Consider the following 24501-nt stretch of genomic DNA (forward strand, 5'->3'; position numbering starts at 1 on the left):
CCAGAAAAAGCTATATAGAATGTAAAAGATTTTTTTGGTAACACTTTACAATAAGGTTCCATTTGTTAACATCATTGGTTAACATGAACTAACAATGAACAATAATTATTAAGCATTTATTAACCTTAGTTAATTTCAACATATACTAATACATTTTTTAAATCAAAAGTTGCATGTATTAACATTAGTTAATGCACTATGAAGTAACATGAACTAAGAGTGAACAATTCTATTTTTATTAACTAACATTAACAAAGATTAATAAATGCTGTAAAAAAATATATTGTAAATTGTTAGCTCATGATACCGAATGTATTAACTAATGTTAACAAATGGAACCTTATTGTAAAGTTTTTGCCATTATTATCATCACATTTGAGCTTTTTTTAAATATTAAAATTCTGCATTCCATCAATTAATATTATGACATGAAATTGCATATTTAATAATTATATAAGCTTACACTGTTTGAAATGTGTAAAAAATGCACAAGTATTTACATTGCGTTTACATTCATGTGCATAACAAGCGCTAACACTGTACCATCTCTAAGAACACTGGCATTTCAGGAAGAGTCTCAAAATGTTTCGGTTAAGTGCACATTAACGTGATATGAGTCACACGGCCTTTTTACCACATCAATGCTGTTTGATACTGTTTACTTTTTGATCCACAACTGACTGTAAAGATCAGTAAGGATATTAAAAGGCACATTAATATTTAATTAAAGTGGAGTGCATAGATCTCATCTTTGTTAGACAACACATTACTTGGAGGAAATATTCCATTTAAATCTTAAGCACTTTTCAATACTTTTCAACAAAACAAACCTTACTTAAATATCTAAAATCACTTCAAGGACCAACAAAATAATTTTTCTTATTTTCAAATCCTATTTTCAGAAAATACAACCAAGAAAAGATGTTACCTTTTTCCTTCACAGGGTAGAGAAACTAAATTACTCCTTTAATTTTAAACTAAATCTTTTGAATTTGTCTTTAATTATCATACATGCTGCTTTTATGACCTTATAGTAGTTTAGAGTACATGGAATTTTTGTTCTTAAAAAACATTCTCTCACAGGTGACCTTTTAAAACAAACTAGTTAAAAACAAAAGGTGCGGAAAACCTAAAAGAAATAGGGACTAGTCACAGGACCCAAGATATAGAACAAACACATTTCAAGATTGTATTTTGTTCAAATAGTTTTGGATTTTATTACGTACATAACATCATAAATTAAAAAAAAAAAAAAAGTGCGTAGAAAAATGTAACATCTTGAAATTCTTGTATACAACTATATACAAAGATTGACTCTGAATTAGATGAACTCTGTGCTCCCTCACATTCAGTGATGGAATCAAGCCTCAGTCTTAATTTTTAACAATAAGCACACTTAAATTCTGTACAAAAGCAGAGGGAAGAAGGGTCCGGGAATTTTCTGGAAAAACAAATTAACAACCAAACAGTCACATTGCATAAAATCAGAGCTAGTGTGGGATTACCCCAGCATACTTTATGCTATTGTTTGTACTTCACTAGCCATCACTGCTTTACTGAGCTACTGAGGTAGTCAACCCAAAGAGAAGAGAATAGGCCAAAACGTGCTGTGTAAACAAGGGCTTGGCGAAGCTAAACCTCTGCATATCATATGCATACCATGGGCATGTTTAGATGACTCAAGACTCAGATAAAGTTAATCAGAGATGGGAATTTTTTTAACTATCATCTTTAAACTGCACAAGTAATTCTAATTGGCACAAAATAGCAACAGACCCCCCCAAAACACTTGCCTCAAGATATAAAAGCACATAAAAACAGTGAGTTCTTAAAACTATCTGTCAAGATTTGGGCTCTGGGTGCATGTGCATTCATGGTATGAAACATCCTTGCAAATCTTATAATATCTGTACATGACTGCAGCAAAATGTGGGCAGTCATCTATATATGCATTCAGGGCAAATTAATTCTAACTTAAATTTAAATATGTTAAACAGTCAAGGGATTAAATCTATTTGGGCTATTCTGTTAAAAAAGTGGTTGTAATTGATGCATTCACTTGCACCCATATAAATAAGCACACAGAGAAACAAATGTACAATGTAAATGTTCTAGAAACAATAAACAGGCTCCTGTTTAAGTTTCAAACCACTGTGTCATATAAGAGGTTCTGTGGCATTTTTGTATGAATAGTAAGCCTGTTCTGGTTCATACATACTGTGTTAACATTTCTGGAAAAAGAGCAAAGATTATCAAGGTGCTGTTAAAGGCGACCTGTCAAAGGAACGCCCCTGAATCAGTAGCAAAAATAATCAAACCCCTTTTCAAACTTCAGGGTATCTTCCATTATGAAATCCTTTATACATTAGTACTAACAGCTGATTTAAAGTATCCTTCGGGTCCCAGAATAAATCTACTACATTTCCAGCCACCAGTGGCGAGATTTGAAAGACATGCTGGGACAAAGTAGGACAAGGGACATAGTTAAGGGTACTTATTTATGTAAGCAGTTATGAGGTCACAATCTTTCATTGTTGAATCAAAGCAAATTACAAAATTAAACACTGGACATTAGCATAAGGGAGTCAATTGCAAGCCTAATCTAGTCCAGGATTTAGCAGTAGCATGGCTCATATTGCCGAGTTGTTAAACAGTAACATACGGGGGAACCCACCCATGTTCAACCCAAATAGTCAAACAAGCTGGTGGTCTATAAATCGCTACACGCCTAGCCAACAATCTGCAGATTGTGATCTGATTAAGTTGTTTTCCCTAATGTTCCTTTAAAATGGATTCATCTTTGAACCCTTCAGCACCTGTAATACGGGTTCCTTCCTTCAAAGACGATTCCAAAAGAGAGTTAAGGACAGCTGGCAGTCACCCATCCCAAAATTTTACCCTAGATGGTGGAAACAGAAGGTAACTCTAGTTTAAGAAGCGTCGGCAGCGCCGGGCACCACAGTTACAGTTCAACTTGTTACTGGCATCTTCAATGGGGAACTTGTAGTCGTAGGTGAGCTCTTCTCCTCGGTAAATCTTCCGCAGGGCGAAAATAACTATGTGCTTCTGGCCCTCCACATTGATGACCCTTGAGTAGCAGTTAGGGTCACATGAGTGGTTGATGAATCGCGCTGCGTTTCCGTGCATGGTGGCGTCCACCACATCGAAATCGTCAATCCGAAACATGTAACAGCCAATGCCCTTTGGGGGGAGAGAGGAAAGACAAGAAAATACAAACATAGTAGAGGATTAGGACAGAAACAGTAATAATATGAAATGAATAAAAAAAAAAAAAAATTGAAAAAAACAAAAAAAAACAAACAAAAACTAAACAAATTTTTTTTTAATTAAGATAAATTAATAGGATAAACGCATAACATTAGGCAAATTCAAATGTAATGCATACCAAAAAATAAAACAAATAAAACAAAAAAATCCTCAAATAAAACTTAGTAGAAACTCAACAAACTAAGGAAAAACAAGACAAATTCACTGCAACACATACCTTGCTGTCATAGTATTTCTCTCTCTTGTCTGTAAGAACCGATCGAATGACATTACCAGCATACTCAATCACCATCTCTCCAGCCTCAATGTTCCTCTTGCAGAAAAGACCCCGACCATGAATGTCAGATCTATCACAGTAAGAATGAAAACATATAAGGCCATGTTTGCACTGAAATAGTCAGCTTTTGGCATTACCCTTTTAAATTTGCATTTATCAAATCATTTATTAGCATAGGACTTTACATTACTAGTTTTACACAATACATTTTGGCTAAATTGTTCTGCAAACTGAACATTCTGTGTCACTGAAAGGGGCATTACCTGTAAACTCCTACAGCCTCTTTAGATGTTTTCTCCAAGTGTCTGAACCTCATAGCCATTGGTAACTCTGTACTTGTTGCCCGTCTAAAAGATAGTTGGAAAAAGTTTGGAAAAATGTTCACAAAAACATAATAAAAAATATCTTAATTTTATTCAGAACCTTTTTTTAATTAGTCTAGCCAACATCAAGGATGTAAATGTTATGAGTAAAAAGTACATTTTTTAAAGTTTTGTTATTCACATACTGTGTTGCTTATTGTCTAACCTGCTGGATTTGAGCAGAACGTCATCCTCTTCATCATCACATGGCCTAGACTCAGGAAGCTGACGATGCTGCGACGCCAGGAAATTGAACATATCAAAGGTAGATTTTCTGGAGGGCGAGGGCAAAGGCAAGGCAACTTTAATTTTCAATCAGACAGATGCATGGGTCCCACACCTTTTGATCAACTAACTTCCATGATATTTCCATGACTTTTCAATATTTTTACAGCAGAGCAAAACTAAAAAAAAAAAAAATATATATATATATATATATATATATATATATATATATATATATATATATATATATATATATATATATATATATTATTACACTATAGAAATTTCCATGATTTTTTAAGATTTAATTTTAAAATTCCCTGACATTTCTAGGTTTTCCATGATCATCAGAACCCTGCCTAAAATAGTGATATTCTCAAATTTCTCATATTTGGAATAAAGAACTACAGAGACTTACCGATCATAGACCTCAGCGCGAGCACAGCCACTGGGGTTGATTGGCAACTCCTCTTCCTGTTGCTCATGCTGGTGAAAACGGAAGCTGTGTTTCCGGCAGAGTGAAGCACCCTGCAGCTGCTCCAGCAGAAAGAGCACAGCATCATGGAGGACACCCAGCACCCTGGCACCATTTACCCTGCTGAACGGCAAATGCTCCAAACGACAGCCTATACGCGCCTCCTGGACACCATCCATCACTGCCTTCCATGCCACTAAAGAAACAGTCGTAGACAGACAATGAGCCCAGGCATGAGAAGAAACACAGTTACACACAGTCAATTTAAGTGTTTGCATTTCATAGTTTGAGATTACTCAACACTAACCATCCATACTCTCTGCTTCTATACTGAATCCATCCTCACTGGTAATTTGGAAGCGCAGGTGATGTTGATACTGACTGTAACACTTGTCCAGCTTGCTAGGTGATGGAAAGTCCTCATCTGAACTCCACCCTGAAAAGATTATAGTTGCAGTAAATTTTGTTTGGCTCAGTTACAGTTTAGATTCATACAATTAGCTTTGGCGAATACTTTAAGCAATGGAAAAATCTTAACATGGAGCATTACTTTAGTCACAATCTTAAAATCACTGATCTCTTTATGTAGTATTAAGATTCTGCATCTTATGGGTGAAATCAAATTCAAAATCAATTAAATGAGTAATTTAGTACTTTAAAATGTGACAAATGTGAAATCTTGACAAATCTTTAACTTTAATGGCTAACTATTGTTTCACATATGAAATTGTCAACAGTCAAGAAACACTAACGATTATCAAAGTGCACTGCACTACTTTACTCAAAATATACACATCACAAAAAAAAAAGAAGCCTCATATAGCAAATTCACCTGCATAGGGAGCCCAATCAGAGTTTTCTCCATGTTTGGAGCTCAAATTGCCACTGTCACGTATATCACTTCCCTGTGTTGCAGTGGGTCCCAATTCTTTTTGACTAACTCTAAAGAGAGGGACAAGAAAATATTGCAAGTGTCTGTATATTTCATTATATTCCATAAAAGAATAAGTCACCAAAAAAAAAAAATTCACTCATCCTCATGCATATGACTCATGCACTGTATTCCTAGTCTAAATTCTATGACTTATTCTATTATGTCATAGAATAGCTTTGTGTGAGGAACAGACATTTTCTATTTAATTCATTTTTCAGTGAACATCTTGCCCTTTGCGATAGCTCCTAAATCTCATTCGCACTTGCGTATACTCAAACTTGGGCCATCAAGACTTGGCCCCCAATGTGTCAACAAAAGGACTTAGTATTATTTCCCATGTCAAAAGAGCTAACCCGCATGTCTCTGCAATATTCTGGTGCTTAGCACACTGAGCCAGAACTGTCTGAAGGTCTGTGCTGAGATTGGTGAAAGTAGCTTGAAATCTCAAGGGGGGATTACAGTTGATAATTTTGGTCTTGGTTTAAGGATTTTGCAGAAACCTTAAACCATGTCTGTAGAAAGGCCATTTCGTAAATTTTCACGACACACCAAATTTGAATATGTGGAAGTGTCATGATGCAGTCACTGTACGCTTTATTTTTATGAAAAAGAGTAGCATAAACATTCTTCAAAATATCTCCTTTTGAGTTCCATGGAATAAAGAAAGTCATACAGCTTTGGAATGACATGCTGAGTAAATGATGAGAGAATTTTCATTTTTATGGGAACTATTTCTTTAACAATATAATTTCAAATCATTGCTAACCTCTTTTGTTCAACCACTTTGAATTCATTCTTCGGCTGTTCAAGAGATCTGACATTCGGGTCGTCGACATCCGGGTCGTCAAAATCAAGGGCATCCTTAACACTTGGGGCCTTTATTCTAACCCTGTTTGATCTGAACATTAGAAAATAATATGACTACTATTACATAACATTATAAGAATAACCTATTAAATAAATTATAAATCTTGTTAATTCATTGCATTAATTGTATATTCGTCCTTGCCTGAGGAGGTCATCCTGGGAACTAGGGTCTGTCTGGTCCAAGAAGTCAGTCTTGCATTTTTTCACACCAATTTGATTATTTGTTGAAGACACCCTCTTGATCTTGACCTGAGGCCTAGAGTGGGACAGGATGTTGGGCTGAGTCCGCCGATGAATCCCAGGAGAAGATTTACTTGAGTCAGTAGAGAGGTGTTTATTGAGGTGGGGAAAGACTTGAATTTTAGAAGGGGTCAGAAGACTGGGACTTATGTCACGGTGACTTGCCATTGCTTTGTCTATTATCGCCTGGGCCAATTGCTTCTGCCCGCCCTCAGATATTGAGGTATTCTTGGTCTTAACCACAACTGTTTTTTCTATGTGCTGACTGATACCAAGCAGATGGCTTCCTGTATCACTCTGAGGTATCCTCTGGATCAGCACTTGGGTTGATGGTGTTGCTTCTCTGTTGCTGTACGATATGATATGTGTCGGGGGGCTTTTGCCAAGACTAGCCTGAGCCTGCGGCACAGGCATTACTGTAACCTTAGGGACTGGTCGCTGGAGAATATTCCCACTGTGGATCATCTTCGCAATCTGGCTGATCTGGGTATACGAGGGGGAATTAGCGCTAGCTATCTGGTACGTGTTAGTCTGCGGGTTTTTCACTAGAATCTGGCCGGCGCGGTTGACAAGCAGAACCTGAGGTGAAGGGGGCATACAGGGAAAACATTGTGGCAGAGAATGTTCCTTCACCTGTTTTGGGGTGGCAATGCGTATGGCAATGGTACGACCCTTTGTGGTTCCCTTAGGCAGAGCTCCAAAACCATTCATTACAACCGGGCCAGAAACAAGTGGTGTTCCTTGTGAAGTAACACACATGCCGGGAGAAGATGAAACAACGTTGACAGGCATGGACAGTGGCAAAGAGGAGCCAACAGACACGGCCATCTGGAGGGCTTGGGGTTGTGATACCGGCTGTATGTTAATTAAACGTCTTTGTGTGTGTCTAGCTGGCGTGATGATATTAATTTTTCTAGTACTACTTGAAGGTGCAACTGCTACTGGTTTCTTAAGTGATGCAGTGTCCTTTAGATCAAATCCATTACTGTTTAATGAATTTGCTGACGAGGAATCACATGCTTCCTCACGATCAGCAGCATTTTCTGTCCTCTCCAAAGTCATGCCGTCAACAGCAGATATAAAATTACCACTGGTGTCATCCAAGAATACCTCTTTTGAACTATCTGTTGATTCATTGTCCATCAAGACTTCCTCCTCACTTGTAAAAAGATCACTGCCTTTGTAAACATTGGGGGTTGTTGCAGTCATTTCATGCTCTTTTAGCCCCTCTGTGAAAGCTGCTTCTTGTTGATTGGATACACCAGTGCTGGAGTCAACAAGCAAGTTCCCAATCTCATGCAAATAAGTTATTTCCTGAAAGTCCTGTTCTTCACAAACTTGGTCCATGGTTTGTCTCTCTGAATTCTCCAGCTCAGAATTCTGATCAACAGAATCTGTTGTACAAGGATTTGCAGATATTGAAGATAGTGTGCAAACTAGCTGCCCATTGCCAAGAGTTCTGTCCTTGTTTGAACCAGTGCATTTTGATGGCTCAGTATCCCGACTACGGAAATTATTCCCTACTTCCTGAGAGTCATCCTCTATGTTGGCTTCACTTGCATCACTTTCCGAGTCATTGTCAGCTCCATCCAGCTGCGAAATAGACCCTGAGTTAGGACAGACAGTGAGACCTACCTGTGCAGAGTCTTTGGCAACCTCACACACCACTACTGTGCGAGAGAAGTTTAAGTAATGGCCAGAATCCTGATCAGCGGAGTCTGCTTCCATCTGCATCTCTGAAGTTGTAGGACAAGGCAAGTCCTTCTGGCCAGCACCGACTTGCGTCACACCTGACAAACTGTTCTCAAACTCATATTCTCCATCCCTGATTTCATCAGTGTCTCCCTCAACACCTTGTGGGTCACAGTGCAGAGCCACATTTTCATTGAGTAAAGCCTCATTGAATTCTAGCTTTGCATTTAATATCGAGGCCACTGCCACATCTGTGTCTGGATCAAAGAATGCAGGAAGCAGTTCTTGATCTGACTTGTCAGATATGGTGGCCGTCAAGGAAATTCTGTGGCTTGGCACACCTGCAACCTCTACTGGCTCTGAAGGGGAAAGGTCTTGTGGTCCTGGTGTGATTTTTAAAGGCTGCTGAAGCCTTGGGGAGAGACAGGGAGACAAAGGTAAGGCCGACGAGGGACTTCGGAGAGTCACTTGTGGTGGAGAGGGCCTTGAGGTGACGCTAGAGGGAGACAAAGAGGAAGGCCTCCCTTTTCGTCGAGGTGAGGTGGAGCTCATGTGGTTCTCAGTTAAACCGAGTGGTGAGACAGGGGGGCTAAATGAAAGTGACCTAGGGTGACCTGTGCCCACTGATCGTACAGTCACTGGGCCCGGAAGGATCGCAAGGGGAGGAGAGGCATTTCGGCTACGTGTGGAAAGTCGCCTCGTTACCCGTCGGGTTTCATCAAGGTCACTGATGGTCAAAATATGATGGGATGTGGAAACAACGTTACCTGAGGAGGCATTTGAAGGGAACTTTGTGTTACTTGATTTTGAATAATCACAGTTTAATAACCTTGAAATTTGGTGTAATTTGTAAAATGTTCTATTCTAGTACTTAGTTGAAATTTGGTATGTTAGCGCTACTTGTATTGTTTTTCTTTTGGATGAATTGCCTCTGCTTAATCTGTGAATTGCTTTGGAATATCAAGCCTATTAAATTGTATGCTAAATGAATAAATGCGAGTCTAAACATTTTTTAAACCACTGTTTTTATTTTGACTTTCTACTTATATATACTTATAATAAAACTTAAAATTTTTTATTTTGAGATATTTTTAACTAGGACTGGGTAAAAATATAGATTTTCCGATGCATGGCAATCTTCATTTGAACAATCTCGATATCGATTCTTAAATCCCAAGATTGATTTTTTAATAAATGCACAAATCTTAGTTTTCACAATGCGAGTAAATCGCATCAATAGCTGGGTTTCCATCCAAAATGTTTCGCATTTTTTAAGTGCATTTCTAAAAATCCGACTTAAGAAAATTTGAGTCGTTACGCGTTTCCATTTACTGCATTATTTTAAAGGAGCCCACCTTGTCATGAGGGGAGAGTTATATGCGGCATAGGAGCAAGTATAAATCGTTTTACTAAATGCTGCCAGGAGATGCTGCGGAATGAGTGTAATATCTCATATAATGAGGGCTGAAATGGCTGTTACACCACAAGCCTCCGTATACCTGGTAGCACCCATGCACAAAACTGTTCTGGCTGATTGTAAGGACCAGTTGTGGGTTAAACACTTCTGAATGCCACGGGCTGTGTTCAAAGAATTGTGTGCCGATGTCGGAGCTTTCGTTTGGCTCTCGTACACCAATACCAACCAAAGAGCGGATTGCCATTGCGCTTTATGTGCATAAATGGCCAAAACACGTCATCATTATGCAAATAAACTGTTTCCATCTCCTTAATGCGCATTATGACTTATGCAAAACTCTAGAAAATCCACCTCTGTCTAGCTCAAACTTTTAAGCGAATTTAGACAATTTATGCGCATATCAAGCCTTTCTATTCAAGACTTCTTATACGCAGTTTCAAAATGCGCATAAAAATAGTTGGATGGAAACCCAGCAAATGTCTTTGATTAGCCATTGACTGGTAAATGTTCAGATTTCACTCACCAGTTATAGAGTAACATAATGGCGAAAAAGTTTAGCATCCTTTCACTGCGTGTTGAGAGTTAAAGTATGATTTGACTCATTCTGTGTAATGTCTGTCCAAAGATGAGATCCACTGTCATTGCATAATGTCTCTTTTAATATCCTTTCTGTTCTTTACAGTCAATAGTTGGTCAAAAACAACCAAAAATAAAACATTTAATTCTAATCACAAATAGAACGGCTGAGGTTAAGAATCCATTCAAGTCCTCTTTCATTAAGACGCACTCACCTACATACACTCTTTACGGAACTGCTGGTTTTCTTAAAGAGACAGTACAATCTTTTAGCATGTGTTCTACAAATCAAAGCAAATACTTGTAAATAGTATAAAAAAACAAAATATAATATATACAATACAATATCATATTTATTGATGGAATATGTGGATTTGTACATATGTAAAAAGCTCAAATGTGACCAAAATGATGAAAAACAAAATTAAATATAATTTGTAAAATTAATATTTTCGTAATGTACCTAGTTAGAAGGTCCCCCGTGTAATTAACCACATTAGCTGGGTGAGAATTTATTTTATTTGCATGCAAAATGGACATTATAACTGAAATATACCCACATGAATCTATATCGAATCAAATTCGGAATTGAATCGGGAAATCTGTATCAATAACCAGCACTATTTTTAACTGCATGCGTAAATGTGCGTGAATGCATGTAAATTATGCATTAAACAGTTACTAATGCTTTGGCAATGTAAAGCTTTTTTTTTTTTTTTTTTTTTTTACCATGCCAATAAATCTACTTTAATCTGAACTTTAAATTGATGAAAAGATCTTACCTGGGGAGGGTAATGGTCTGGACATTCCTCCTGCTGGTCTCCTGCTGTGTGGATACCCAGGAGTCTTACCTCCAGCCCCTAAATCTTGTTTGGTCTTGGAGGGTGTGCTGGGGGGCGGCTCAGGTGAAAAAGGCTCACTGTATGTGCCATCCTCATCTATGAGACAAAAACAGCCTTAGTCATATTCCAATAAAATGTCATTGTTTATAGACAAATGAGACATTAAAAAGATTTCACATCATAATGGCACAATACTACACAGATGAAGCTCTAAAAATACTACTTTAATATTGAAAACAGTGCATGTAAACATTTATATACAAACCATTGTGGGATTTAGGGCTGTGCACAATAGTTTGATTTTCTCCCTGATCCAACAAGGAGTTAGAAGTTTTGCATTGCGTAGATGGTCGAACCTCTGTCACTTTACAAGTATACCGGCATCGTCTTCGAGGGTCAACAGTGCTCCAATACCATCTAGAACATCTGAAACCACATCAACCAGGTGCCTTTTAATGGATGTTCAACAATTTCCTGGACAATAACTAGAATAACGGCTAATATTTAGATAACTGACCTTAGTATCAAATGAAAAGATTGCTTTCTAAAAAAACAGAGAGACTTTACTGAAAGTCTTCAAATTACTTACTGGTAACCAACTGGATACAATTTTCCACAATTTTCTGACAGCTCTGTCAGAACACCAAGTTTTTTAACATGTAGAGATCCTGCATGGGTACAAGATCAAGTCATGTTGAATTCTCTCTTCTTGTAACATACCAGCATGGCAAAATTAAAACAGCATCCGTTTACTCACCAATCATGACATTTACAGACTCTGGCTCCAAGCCTGTTAAAAACTTCCTCCGGAGACTGATTCCATCAAAATCTACGTACACCCTTCGGAGAACTTCAAACCCATTTCCCTGTTCAATCTAAAAAGAGATGCTAAATCAATCAAAATGCTAAATTTCATCATACTTCAGTTTTACAGCAGCTGTATAACATTGAATATGGGTAAAGCATAACAAAAAATACAGACCTTGTTGTTGATGAGGTCACGGTGCTTGTAACAGTACACTTTCTTATCGCTCTGGAAGACACAGTTGCTGGCACGAGCACACATGAAGTGGTAATTACTTTGACAGGAGGAAAGACAACAGCCCACTGTCGCTCCCGTCTGGCCACAATGCTCGCAGCGCTGATAAAAAAATGTGTAAAGTTCAGAAAATTTTGTTTGCTATAATGAAAATTCTCACAAATGTCTTCCCAAAGTCCTCTCCCTCTACCAACTGGCTGGGTTCCCCACACGTTTTGACCAATAGATTTTTATCACTTTTCCTGTCACTTGTGACTACTGGATAAGGATTTTTCAGTTCATTTTTCAAAAACGTTTTCTTTTTAATAACTTTAGAGTGATTGCACTCACAAAGAGCAATTTCTAGCCAATTAAATTTTTAGAACTGAGCATAACTACAAAAATAAATACTGATTGTAGAAACTTCAATGACATCTTCAATGATTTTTTAAATTCCCCATTTACAGTTGAAGTCAGAAGTTTACATTACTTTAGCCAAATACATTTAAACTCAGTTTTTCACAATTCCTGACATTTAATCATAGAAAGCATTCCCTGTCTTAGGTCAGTTAGGATCACTACTTTATGTGAAATATCAGAATAATAGTTTAGAGAATGATTTATTTCAGCTTTGATTTCTTTCATCACATTCCCAGTGGGTCAGAAGTTTACATACATTTTGTTAGTATTTGGTAGCATTGCCTTTAATTTGTTTAACTTGGGTCAAACATTTTGGGTAGCCGTCCACAAGCTTCTCGCAATAAGTTGCTGGAATTTCGGCCCATTCCTCCAGACAGAACTGGTGAGAGTCAGGTTTGTAAGCCTCCTTGCTCGCACACGCTTTTTCAGTTCTGCCGACAAATTTTCTATCCGTTTGAGGTCAGTGCTTTGCGATGGCCACTCCAGTACCTTGACTTTGTTGTCGTTAAGCAATTTTGCCAAAACTTTGGAGGAATGCTTGGGGTCATTGTCCATTTGGAAGACCCATTTGCGACCGAGCTTTAACTTCCTGGCTGATGTCTTGAGATGTTGCTTCAATGTATCCACATAATTTTCCTTCCTCATAATGCCATCTATTTTGTGAAGTGCACCAGTCCCTCCTGCAGCAAAGCACCCCCACAACATGATGCTGCCACCCCCATGCTTCACGGTTGGGATGGTGTTCTTCGGCTTGCAAGCCTCAACCTTTTTCCTTCAAACATAATGATGGCCATTATGGCCAAACAGTTCAATTTTTGTTTCATCAGACCAGAGGAAACTTTTCCAAAATGTAAGATCTTTGTCCCCATGTAGACTGTATTAATCTACATGGGGACAAAGATCTTACATAAGTCTGTATTTTTTTATTGCAGTTTTTGGAGCAGTGGCTTCTTTCTTGCTGAGCAGCATTGCAGGATATTTCGATATAGGACTCATTTTATACTTGTCTACCTGTTTCTTCCAGCATCTTCACAAGGTCCTTTGCTGTTGTTCTGGGTTTGATTTGCACTTTTCGCACCAATCTACGTTTATGTCTAGGAGACAGAATGCGTCACATTACTGAGTGGTATGATGGCTGTGTGGTCCCATGGTGTTTATACTTGCGTACTATGGTTTGTACAGATGAACATGGTACCTTCAGGAGTTTGGTAATTGCTCCAAGGATGAAACAGACTTGTGAAGATCCACATTTTTTCTGAGGTCTTGGCTGATTTCTTTAGATTTTTCCTTGAGTTTGAAGGTAGGCCTTAAAACACATCCATAGGTACACCTCCAAATCATTACACCTCCTATCAGAAGCTAATTGGCTAATTCCCTAAAGGCTTGACATAATTTTCTGGAATTTTCCAATCTGCTTAAAGGCACAGTTAACTTAGCGAATGTAAACGTCTGACCCACTGGAATTGTGATAGTCAATTAAAAGTGAAACTATCTGTCTGTGAACAATTGTTGGAAAAATTACTCATGTCATGCACAAAGTAGATGTCCTAAAGAACTTGCCAAAACTAGTTATCTAATATGAAATCTGTGGAGTGGTTAAAAAATGAGTTTTAAGTGCACGTAAACTTCTGACTTCAACTGTATACATCCCCATATTTGCAGTACATTTGCAGTAGTGATTAGATTTAGGAATGCACTGAAATTACGGCCGCCGAAAAGCTGAGAAATTACAACTGAAACTGTATTATTGTATAATATAACTTTATTATTATTATAAAATTACAGAAATTATTTAATTGACTGAGTAATGTGATTTACTATCACAACTAATATAAAATAAAAATAATAAAAAAAATAAAGAATCCATTCCACATTCCAGGTCCACATACAATGTGGGGGGGAAAGTGTGCCAATAGAACTGGCTTTATGTTCACTGAAAATTTTCATTAAAATTACAGTTAATTTTGCTGCTGCATATCCACTAGAGTAGTTGACAATAAAAGTTTTCTTAATAGGCTACACATTTTGTATGTAATTCTTCTCTTACTATTTTGTCTACTCTATTTTATAACAAAATGTGAAGTTCCAGAAAAAGTGGTTTCAGTGTACCCCTTATAATAACATTCAGAATGTTTAATTATTCCAAACAAAGTTTTTAACCCAGTGTGTCCAGAATTTTCAGTTTCGGACAAGAATTTTCATTTCGTTGCATCACTAATTATATTAGATGGAAAAAATGTGCTTTTATAATCTATTACAGAAAACATTTATATTTAATTCACTATATGTCCAGGTTTGAAACATAAAATATAGTTTGAGTAATTTCTTCATACATTCTCTATTCTGTTTGACACTACTGTATAACTAATGACACTATTCAGTAACAAGTGATACTAACCATGCAACGGCCTCTGGCGACAGCACTGTGGACATGCAGTAATGCTCCTTTGACCTCCTGCACTTCCGCCGACCACACACAGCAGTTTACATGTGCCCATTCATTCTGCCCAATATACAGAAGCCTACCAGCATCCTACACATACAACATAGGGACAATACAACTCAACTGAGCCCAATACAGTACTTATCTCTGAACACAAAACTGCCAGAGGCTTAACCTACATTCGGTTTGGCATCTCCAGGTTGCGGGCAGAAGCTGCACTGTCTTTCATCCACAAAGGAGTTCACCTTCTGTGGATCTGTGGTTCATGAAATTTATTTTTACATAAGACACAAACAAGAGAACAGCAAGAGCCATAAAGATCAAAATACAATGATCTACCATGTGACTGAGGGTTTTCTGGGCTTCCCTCTGGCCTGATAATGGTGCGGTCCTGCTCTTTGAGCCATTGCGCATAACTGTGTTCATCGCTCGGGGGAATTACTGCTTCAGGGAGCATACCACTATAAAACAAAAGGGGCAAAAATGCATCTTACCTCAAAAACACCAACAAAAAAAAACTTGAATATATTCAGCATATTCATAAGTACATTTATTCAATAATCTTTCAGCTAAGTGGTCAGTGGGTCAGGTATAACCATGAATTGGCCTTCGTTGATTTTGCATCCAAGTAATAAGGTTAGTAATGCATAATTAAGTTTCTCCATCTAGATAAAAAGTCCTACATAAAAAAGGAAATCTTGGACAACTTTACAGATATAATAAACATGTTATATTGAATTATTCCAGTACTTAAAAATTCCAGCACAAAATTAAAGGCTTCAGATTTTACACAGACATTGTAATACAGAACATAGTAATCAATTTATTTACGACAAGTCAAAATTATTTTCTGTGGTATCTGACAGCAAGCTTGAGATACTGTCAATAGAGTTTAAGTTGTATTTAAGCAAGAATATATAAACTGCCGGCCAAAGTTTGGAATAATATACAGATTTCGGAAGGAAATTGGTACTTTAATTCACCAAAGTGGCATTCAACTGATCACAAGGTATAGTCAGGACATTACTGATGTAAAAAACAGCACCATCACTATTTGAAAAAAGTCATTTTTGATAAAATCTAGACAGGCCCCATTCCAGCAGCCATCATTCCAACACCTTATCCTTGAGTAATCATGCTAAATTGCAAATTTGGTACTAGAAAATCACTTGCCATTATATCAAACACAGCTGAAAGCTATTTGGTTCATTAAATGAAGCTTAACATTGTCTCTGTGTTTGTTTTTGAGTTGCCACAGTATGCAATAGACTGACATGTCTTAAGTCAATATTAGGTCAAAAATGGCAAAAAAGAAACAGCTTTCTCTAGAAACTCATCAGTCAATCATTGTTTTGAGGAATGAAGGCTATACAATGCTTGAAATTGACAAAAACCTGAAGATTTTATACAAAGGTGTACACTACAGTCTTCAAAGACAAAGGACAACTGGCTCTAACAAGGACAGAAAGAGATGTGGAAGGCCAGATGTACAACTAAACAAGAGGATAAGTACATCAGAGTCTCTAGTTTGAGAAATAGACGCCTCACATGTCCTCAGCTGACAGCTTCATTGAATTCTACCCGCTCAACACCAGTTTCATGTACAACAGTAAAGAGAAGACTCAGGGGTGCAGGCCTTATGGGAAGAATTTAAAAGAAAAAGCCACTTTTGAAACAGAAAAACAAAAAGAAAAGGTTAGAGTGGGCAAAGAAACACAGACACTGGACAACAGATAATTGGAAAAGAGTGTTATGGATCTTAACCCCATTGAGCTTTTGTGGGATATATAGACTGTAAGGTGCGTGAGAAGTGCCCGACAAGACAATCACATCTATGGCAAGTGCTTCAGGAAGCGTGGAGTGAAATGTCACCTGAGTATCTGGACATACTGACAGCTAGAATGCCAAGGATCTGCAAAGCTGTCATTGCTGCACGTGGAGGATTTTTTGAAGAGAATTCTTTGAAGTAGTTTATTTTTTCAAATTGTAATAGTAAATATTCACGTTATTAATGTCCTGACTATACATTTTGATCAGCTGAATGCCACTTTGGTGAATAAGTACCAATTTCTTTCCATAAGAGCAAAATCTGTACATTATTCCAAACTTTTGGCCGCCAGTGTGTGTATATATATATATATAAAACAAAAAACAAATGTTAAGTACATACCTTGGAAAAACTTGGATATGAGAGTTCCATGTCTTGGGGTCCTGACTCTTGAACCAGCTGAATACTTGTTCTACTAGCTGCAAAGAGGATATAAAGATAATGAAAATTAAATAAAAAAAACACTCACACAATATGTATTGCATTACAACCCCCAAAAACATCTGACCTGAAAAGCTCCAAATCAATCACAACACTGGCTTTTATAGGTAGCAGAAAAAACTTGTAACCTTTATATAATACTGCTTAGCACGGCAGGTGGGCCTCTGCTCCTCTATAAGAGACTCCTCTTTTTTCAGTCTTTCCACCATCACCGTCGCAACATCTTCGTGAAATGCTTTCTAAACAGAGTAAAGTGTAATCAGTTACTGTTTATTAAAACAAAAAGGCTTGGGAGGTATTTTGGGAGTATTTTGAATAATTTACAGGGATTTGTGGTGGACAAGTTTCTCAACTATGAATTCAAACTTCCAACATACAGTACATGGTATAAGATGAATGTCCGTTCTTGTGGAATGCTTCTTTGTAAACCTTGGATATGTGGTCATAGCCATTTATGGTCACAACTCACCAGTGTGGTATAGAGGTTCTTCTGCAGCTTCTGCTCTACAGGATGTAGACAACAGCCTGACTGTTCCTTTATAATTTCCATGTCTGGACAGGCCTCACACTGTTCAGAAACACATACGAAGCATTTTGTTATGTATGTTTATTTTTCATGAAGTTATAAACCTAAATGTGACAAATTCTGTTAATTATACATGCGAATTTCACAAGCTAATGCATGGGGATTTCAAGCGCTAATACTCACTGTAGCTTGGTCTCTGAGTGAAACAAGTTTGCTCGTTGTATTCTGCTAATCAAGATATATAACACATGGCTGTTTGATCTTTTTACTGGTTCTAAATATGACTGTTGTAATCGCAAATTTCTGAATTCTGAAAATGGAACCGTTCGCAAATTTTAAAGCAGTATTTCAGAATTGGTCTGATCAGATCTATTCATTGTAAAGATAAGAGTTAAAGCTTTAAAACGACATCTACTTTGTGCAGATCAACCAACTGGTTGAGTAATACTATAATATTTTGGTTTTTTTTGTGATCAGCGCCCCCTCTCAGAAGTTAAACTGTGCTGAAGTAACTCTCAGTAAACTGCCTGTTGAAAACCTCACCTGAGCACAAATCAAGAGGTGGTAGGAGGTCGGGGAGCTTTTCAATCCATTCATGATCTTCACCAACCCGTTTTTCAAAACTTCCTGCACCACGTCCTGCCAGCCGCTGCAATATCTCTTACTACATGCGGCACAAGAGAACACCAGACTCTTCCCCCGCAGAGGACACAGGATCTCATACAGATCATCTGAGGGTGTGACAGGGAGAAGGACCTAATTGGGGGACCTGGAAGGCGTTGACAGTTATCATCAAAAATAAACACATACATAGTCTTACCTGTTAGCCCCTCACATTTGGGATGGACCCAGTGGGCACACCGGGCACACTGCATCATGGTGCTATCAAACTCATTCTCCTCATAGCACTTCAGACACACAGTGCAGAAGTTACCTGAAAAAACAAACACAAAAAAATGACATATATGTAGTGCCTAGCCAATACTGGTTGTGATATTGAAATGTAATGATTACAGATGTATATAAAATTGCAGGACATTTCTTTTACAAAATATTCACTCAAATTCACTTAAAATATCTGAAAACAGAAAATGTGCACTATCCATTAATGAGACTAGATTTTGTCTGACACAAAGCGATATGACCACATCTGCTAATTGGCCAACTGAGCGCAGTTATCACCTATGCCAATAATCTCAAAACAGCCAATTATCAGCCAGTTTATTTGCTGATCACTAATATACAGCATAATATGTCTAAATTAACTACAGAATATGGCATGTCTGTATTGTCAAACCTTTGCTGTGGAGTTTGGTGCAGTCAGGGCAGAGATTGAGCTCATGGTTCCAGGACATGTCCAAGGACTTCCCTGGAGTCACACCACAGCTCTTACACCTAATGCACAGCATACATGTCTACAAAGAAACAAGGTGAACTTGTGACTATAATAACTTGAATGTCACTGTCTGCATAAATCAATTGTGATTGTGTATGACTTAAAACATAATAGAACATAATCATGTATCAGGACAAATAACTCACCCACGATGTGTTCAGTTTGACAGGTTTGGGATACGTGGGTCCTAAACAGGCCGGATGGTAGCAGTACATGCATTTCTTGCACTGCAAAACTGGCTAAATGAGGTGAGAGAGAAAATTACAGCTGTCAGGTTTCCATTACGGCTCTCACGAGACAATACTGAACATCAATTATTACAGCGCGTGCATGATTAGTTAAATAATTTAATTTCATTATCAGTTAAATATATAATTGCATTATGCATTGTAGGGACTGTTAGCAAAACCATTCGTGTGGTACCTTTCCTTGCTTGCTCTTGCGGCCACAAACATGGCAGAACTTGCAGCGTCTGCAGCACCAGTTCTCCTTGTTCTCCTCTTTCGGGCAGTCGTCTGGAGCCAGGCAAAACTGGTGGAAAGGCTCACAGCACATCTGGCAGTAGATCATCTGATCAAGAGAACATCAAACTCTCACTTAAAATCAGGCGAGCATCAACGTTAATTTGTTTGTTATTTTGTAAAGGTGACAAAAATTACTTGACTTTAAATGAGAACAAAACAGTTGAAATTATATTTGAATCCAAGTCATGATAACTCCATTACACAAGTATCTGGGTATCTTTATTAATAACTCTTTTTGTTGGACTGCACACACAGACTTTCAGTGTAGATAAGACTGCAACGGAGGCTATATTTCTTGCGGAGACTATATGGGGAAAGTCAGAACATTATGTCTGTTTTTGAAAGTCTAATTAGATACTGAATAACAGCATGGTATGGAAACTTAAAAAGAGTTAAAAACAAAACTTTCTCGCCTTGTGCAGATTGCCATGAAAACAATAGATTGGAAAGATAATCGATCCATCCAGATACTATTGAGCAAACAGCACTGAAGCAAGTCAATAAGATTACATGGCCCTTTTTCAGTATAACGTTGCTGTATTTTAGAAGGTTTATTATTGTTAGTAGTTTATTTTTATTTGCCTATTCTATATTTTATTGTTGTTATAATCTTTCAGTGCTACTGTGCAAGTTTGTGTTATTTGTTCATTTTGGCTGCTGTGCATGGAGTCCAAAACAAATTTCCCTTAGCGGGACAATAAAGTATCTTAAATTCAATTCAATATTCTCCTTCTATAATGGAAATTGATAAAGCTGTGCTTTAGTACTGTGCTCTGATGAAAGTAATATGTGTGATCTTACATCATGCTGGCCTTTACTGGCACAAAGCAGACACACAGACTGGGGCATGATGGGAACTGAAGTGAGAATACTCAATCCACCCATCAACCACACATTCTGGATATGACAGTCCTCCTGCAAAAATTAAAATCAAAAATATTGTTTGAAAAACAAAAGGGAAAGTCGTTTTTGTGAAATATAAACATAGGCATCACAACAAGCCTTTTTCCTGATTTAAACAATTTTTTCTTCAAAAATAATAAAATTAATGAAACAAGTACAAGGGTGACTCTCATGAAACTTGTCTGGGTCATACTTCACCCTCCCCCTCCCCTATTAAAAAAAGACAATACATGTTGCATAAAGATAATGAAGCCCATTTTTGTAACAAATTTTGTTTGCATTGTGCAGTCTTTTTTATTACACACATTCCCCCCAAAAGTGTCATTTCTGTAATGTGTTTAAAAAAAAAAAAAAAAGAATGACAGATTTGTTTAAATAGTTAAGTACTTGTACATCATGGTAATATTTGTTGTAATGCCTTTACGTTACGGAGAGTTTAATAAAAATAAAAAAATAATAAAAAAAAAATACTAATTTTTACTAAAATAGCAAACATTCAAATATAATCATAAATATCTTTATACTCTGTCTCAAAGAACTTGCAAGAATTTGGTTAGTCATCATTTATTTAAAGCATTTAAATATTGCAGATAGAGTTAAATTAGACATATTTTTACAAGTATAAATCTTTGATACAAGTATATGTATACATGCCACAAATTCAGTGGACATGCTGTAATTAAATGTTTGGCAAAATGCTCTGGCGTTTTCCAGTGGACTTTTTTAATAAAGGATCAAATGGCCAGATTCAATTCATATCAAGCTTTATTGCCAAGATAAACTTATGAGTACATTAACAATGCATTATTAGACACTACACATACAGATATAAAACAAATTGAATGCTGAAGATTAATTTGCTGCAGTTTAAAATCTCAAAACTATTATTTTATCTGGTTGCCGTTCAGTCTCTATGGTGCACACGCTGGGTCTCTCTTGTGCGGTTTCGCTTTCGACACTGGTTCAGAGACACTGAGTGAGCGTTTTCGGGCAATGCGAAGAGATACGGCAGCTTGCACGTATCTCTCCCACACCTGGCTCACCAGGCTCAAGTCTCCATTCTCAGTATAGTAAATCCGCTCCCGTGTTTATAATGCCCGGGACATGCGTCGCGCGTAATGAATAAGCGTGCACTGCTCCACACAATCAGTTTCTCTGCTAGGATGTGCAGTCAAGTCGAGCGTGTACCTCCTGGAAATTTATACAAGGAAATGTAACCACAGGAAGTGGAAAGAACATCAGTGAATACAGTAATACAGTAATGAGAATCTAATGAGAATCACAGATAGTAAGACTTGTTTTTTTGAATGGTACAAAAAAAGGCTCAATTCTTTTTTTTGCTAAATATAATTATTTAATAATTTTATTTTTATTTTCAGGTGAAATGGACCTGGACGTGTTTTTGAGAGATACACCCAAAAATATCTTTCAAAACGATATGTGAGATACAGGCAAAAGTTTAACAGAAAACACCTTAATGTTTCATAATAATTAATATTGGCTCTGCCTGACCTTGAAGTCCACGCGAATCTTGTTTGTAGTACCCTGTGGCAGCTTGCCCTTCTGAGTAAAGCCAATAGCCAGCGGAGTCAGAACACTGGCCTGTGTGTGTTCCCCTGCACTCTGAGGATGAGTAAGAGAGAAGAAATGAGTAAAAGCTTGCTCCCGAGCTCCCTCCTCTTCCTCCACCTCTCACACCACAACCTGTGACTTTGTAGTGTCGCAACAAGTGACAAAACATTTAGTGTCCTACTGTTTTATCCACAGTAAAATCTCATTGGTCCAAAATTCTCATCCAGCTTACTGTAACCTATATTAAACATAATTTATTTCTGACTTCTATTTCTTTCTCTAGAATACACAGTAAATAAATAACACACAGTATATTTACATTACAGAAGATGTGGCATGCTTGTATGCATGTCTAAGGGAAGAAAATGTTAAGCAACAATGGCTCATTCCAGCCACAACAAAAAGCAAACTGGCAAACATTTTTCACACGTTTGTCATGCACAAGTTGTGGAAAGTCTTTAATTATAAATGTGTGGACCAAATACATCTGAGGTGAGTAGAAGTGTTTGGAGAGAAAAAATTCTCAAGTTACTATACCTTATCAATTCTGCTTTGGGCCCAAAAAGCTCTGTAAAGCCCTTGCTTTTTCTGTTTTGCAGCCTCCTCTGGAGCAGTTACAGAGGTAGCCATATCTGATAGACAGGAAAGAGGATCAAAACATTGGTTTTCCATAGAGGATGTCAAAACATTTTAAATCATAAATGGATAGTTCACCCACAACTGAAAATTCAGTCATCATTTCCTCACCCTCATGTTATTCCAAACATGTATGACTTAATTCTGTGGAACACAAAGGGAGATTGACAGCCTCATTCAACATTTACTTTTTAGGGCTGACTATTGATTCAGATTTTCTAATTTGATTAGATTCCAATTTACAAGCTCTCAATTCCATCAAATATAAATTAATATGGTATATTCAGTTATAATGTCCTGAATTTAAAAAAAGATATATATATATGTATTTGTTTTTTCATGTCACATTTAAGCTTTTTAAAATGTACAAATTCATTTATTCCATCAATAAATATTATATTATATTGCATACATTATATTTTGTTACATGTTTATTGTTTAATGCATAATTTATACTATGTACAAATATTTACATTAATTTGTAGAACATGTGCTAAAAATCAGTATTGTCTCTTTAAGAAAACCGGCAGTTCTGTAAAGAGCATCAGTAAATGAGCGCATATCAACAAGAGAGGACTCGAACGGCTTCTTTACCTCGTCCAGGCTTTCTGTGATTACAATTAAATGTTTATTTTTTTGTTGCTTTTGATCAACATTTGACTGTAAAGAACAGAGAAGTTATTAAAAGAGAGATTATTCAATGATAAATCGATTGTTTGTATTTTGTCTTTGGCCACAAATATCTTGGAACGAGTCAAACCAAAAACTTTCTCACAATACGCAGTAAAAGGATGCTGAACTTCTTTGCCAATATACTACACAATCACTGGTGAGTGAAATCTGAAAATTTACCATTTACATTTTTAATTACATAGCGCGAAATGTCATCTCATATGCGAGTGATTTACTCACATTGTAGAGAGTTACACATATAGTAAAAGGTTGATCCCAGCCCTATTCACTTTCCTTGCATTTTTTTTTCATACAATGAAAGTGAATGGTGATTGATGCTGCCTAACATCTCCTTTTGTATCCATGAGTTTGGAATAACATGATGGTGAGTAAATAATGACAGAATTGTCCTCCTCAGGTGAACCATCCCTTTAACTCCTTAGATGAACAAAGAGCTAGTCCCGCAAATAAATAATGTAAGATATTCATAAAATTCTATAAATTTTAGTCTATAAGTTCTATAGTCTATAAAATTCATACCACTGGACTGAGTCTTTGGCGTCAAGCTGGCCTTTGTCTTTTCAGAGCTAACACTTTGTGTATCTGTGTCAGAGTCGCCATATTCTAGCAGTTTTCTGTAGCACTGTGGCGTGACCTGTCTTCTGGGCTGCCTCCTGGTGGGGCTAAATGTGCCTTCAGCTCCACCTTCCTCGTTTTCTTCCTCGCTGCTGTATATGCCGGAGGCTGCTGATGACCGGTGTCGCTTCATCTGGACTGTGCCAAGGAGAAGTGGTCAAAAACAAAAGATGGAAAAAAAATGCAATGAAAGTGAATGGTGTCTGAAGCTAACATTCTGACTAAAGAAGAAAGACAGTCATACATGTTCGGAACAACATTAGCATGAGTACAATTTTTTACAATTACAAT

The 24501-nt window shown here is 37.2% G+C and overlaps 1 protein-coding gene across 2 annotated transcripts in view; it reads right to left on the bottom strand.

Moving 5' to 3' along the window:
• Positions 1–367: 367 nt before the first annotated feature.
• The window catches only part of LOC127425593 (histone-lysine N-methyltransferase 2B-like), a 39237-nt gene continuing 15103 nt past the window's right edge, over positions 368–24501 (bottom strand). For both annotated transcript variants that reach the window (XM_051671729.1, XM_051671728.1), the window contains exons 9-37: positions 24115–24348; positions 22804–22898; positions 22207–22317; positions 20593–20706; positions 19691–19837; positions 19414–19506; positions 19169–19286; positions 18692–18805; positions 18415–18602; positions 17815–17913; positions 17474–17584; positions 17247–17323; positions 15416–15537; positions 15256–15332; positions 15032–15166; positions 12178–12336; positions 11953–12070; positions 11785–11863; positions 11461–11621; positions 11136–11291; positions 6571–9127; positions 6328–6459; positions 5460–5569; positions 4935–5063; positions 4571–4823; positions 4094–4201; positions 3829–3912; positions 3506–3635; positions 368–3201 (exon numbers count right to left, since the gene is read on the bottom strand). In XM_051671729.1, coding sequence (XP_051527689.1) covers positions 2926–3201; positions 3506–3635; positions 3829–3912; positions 4094–4201; positions 4571–4823; positions 4935–5063; positions 5460–5569; positions 6328–6459; positions 6571–9127; positions 11136–11291; positions 11461–11621; positions 11785–11863; positions 11953–12070; positions 12178–12336; positions 15032–15166; positions 15256–15332; positions 15416–15537; positions 17247–17323; positions 17474–17584; positions 17815–17913; positions 18415–18602; positions 18692–18805; positions 19169–19286; positions 19414–19506; positions 19691–19837; positions 20593–20706; positions 22207–22317; positions 22804–22898; positions 24115–24348 — 6287 coding nt within the window. In that variant the 3' untranslated portion in view covers positions 368–2925. The remainder of the gene's footprint in view (positions 3202–3505; positions 3636–3828; positions 3913–4093; positions 4202–4570; positions 4824–4934; positions 5064–5459; positions 5570–6327; positions 6460–6570; positions 9128–11135; positions 11292–11460; positions 11622–11784; positions 11864–11952; positions 12071–12177; positions 12337–15031; positions 15167–15255; positions 15333–15415; positions 15538–17246; positions 17324–17473; positions 17585–17814; positions 17914–18414; positions 18603–18691; positions 18806–19168; positions 19287–19413; positions 19507–19690; positions 19838–20592; positions 20707–22206; positions 22318–22803; positions 22899–24114; positions 24349–24501) is intronic.

Source organism: Myxocyprinus asiaticus, chromosome 34 (genome assembly GCF_019703515.2).
Source record: "Myxocyprinus asiaticus isolate MX2 ecotype Aquarium Trade chromosome 34, UBuf_Myxa_2, whole genome shotgun sequence".
NCBI classification, from domain to species: domain Eukaryota; kingdom Metazoa; phylum Chordata; class Actinopteri; order Cypriniformes; family Catostomidae; genus Myxocyprinus; species Myxocyprinus asiaticus.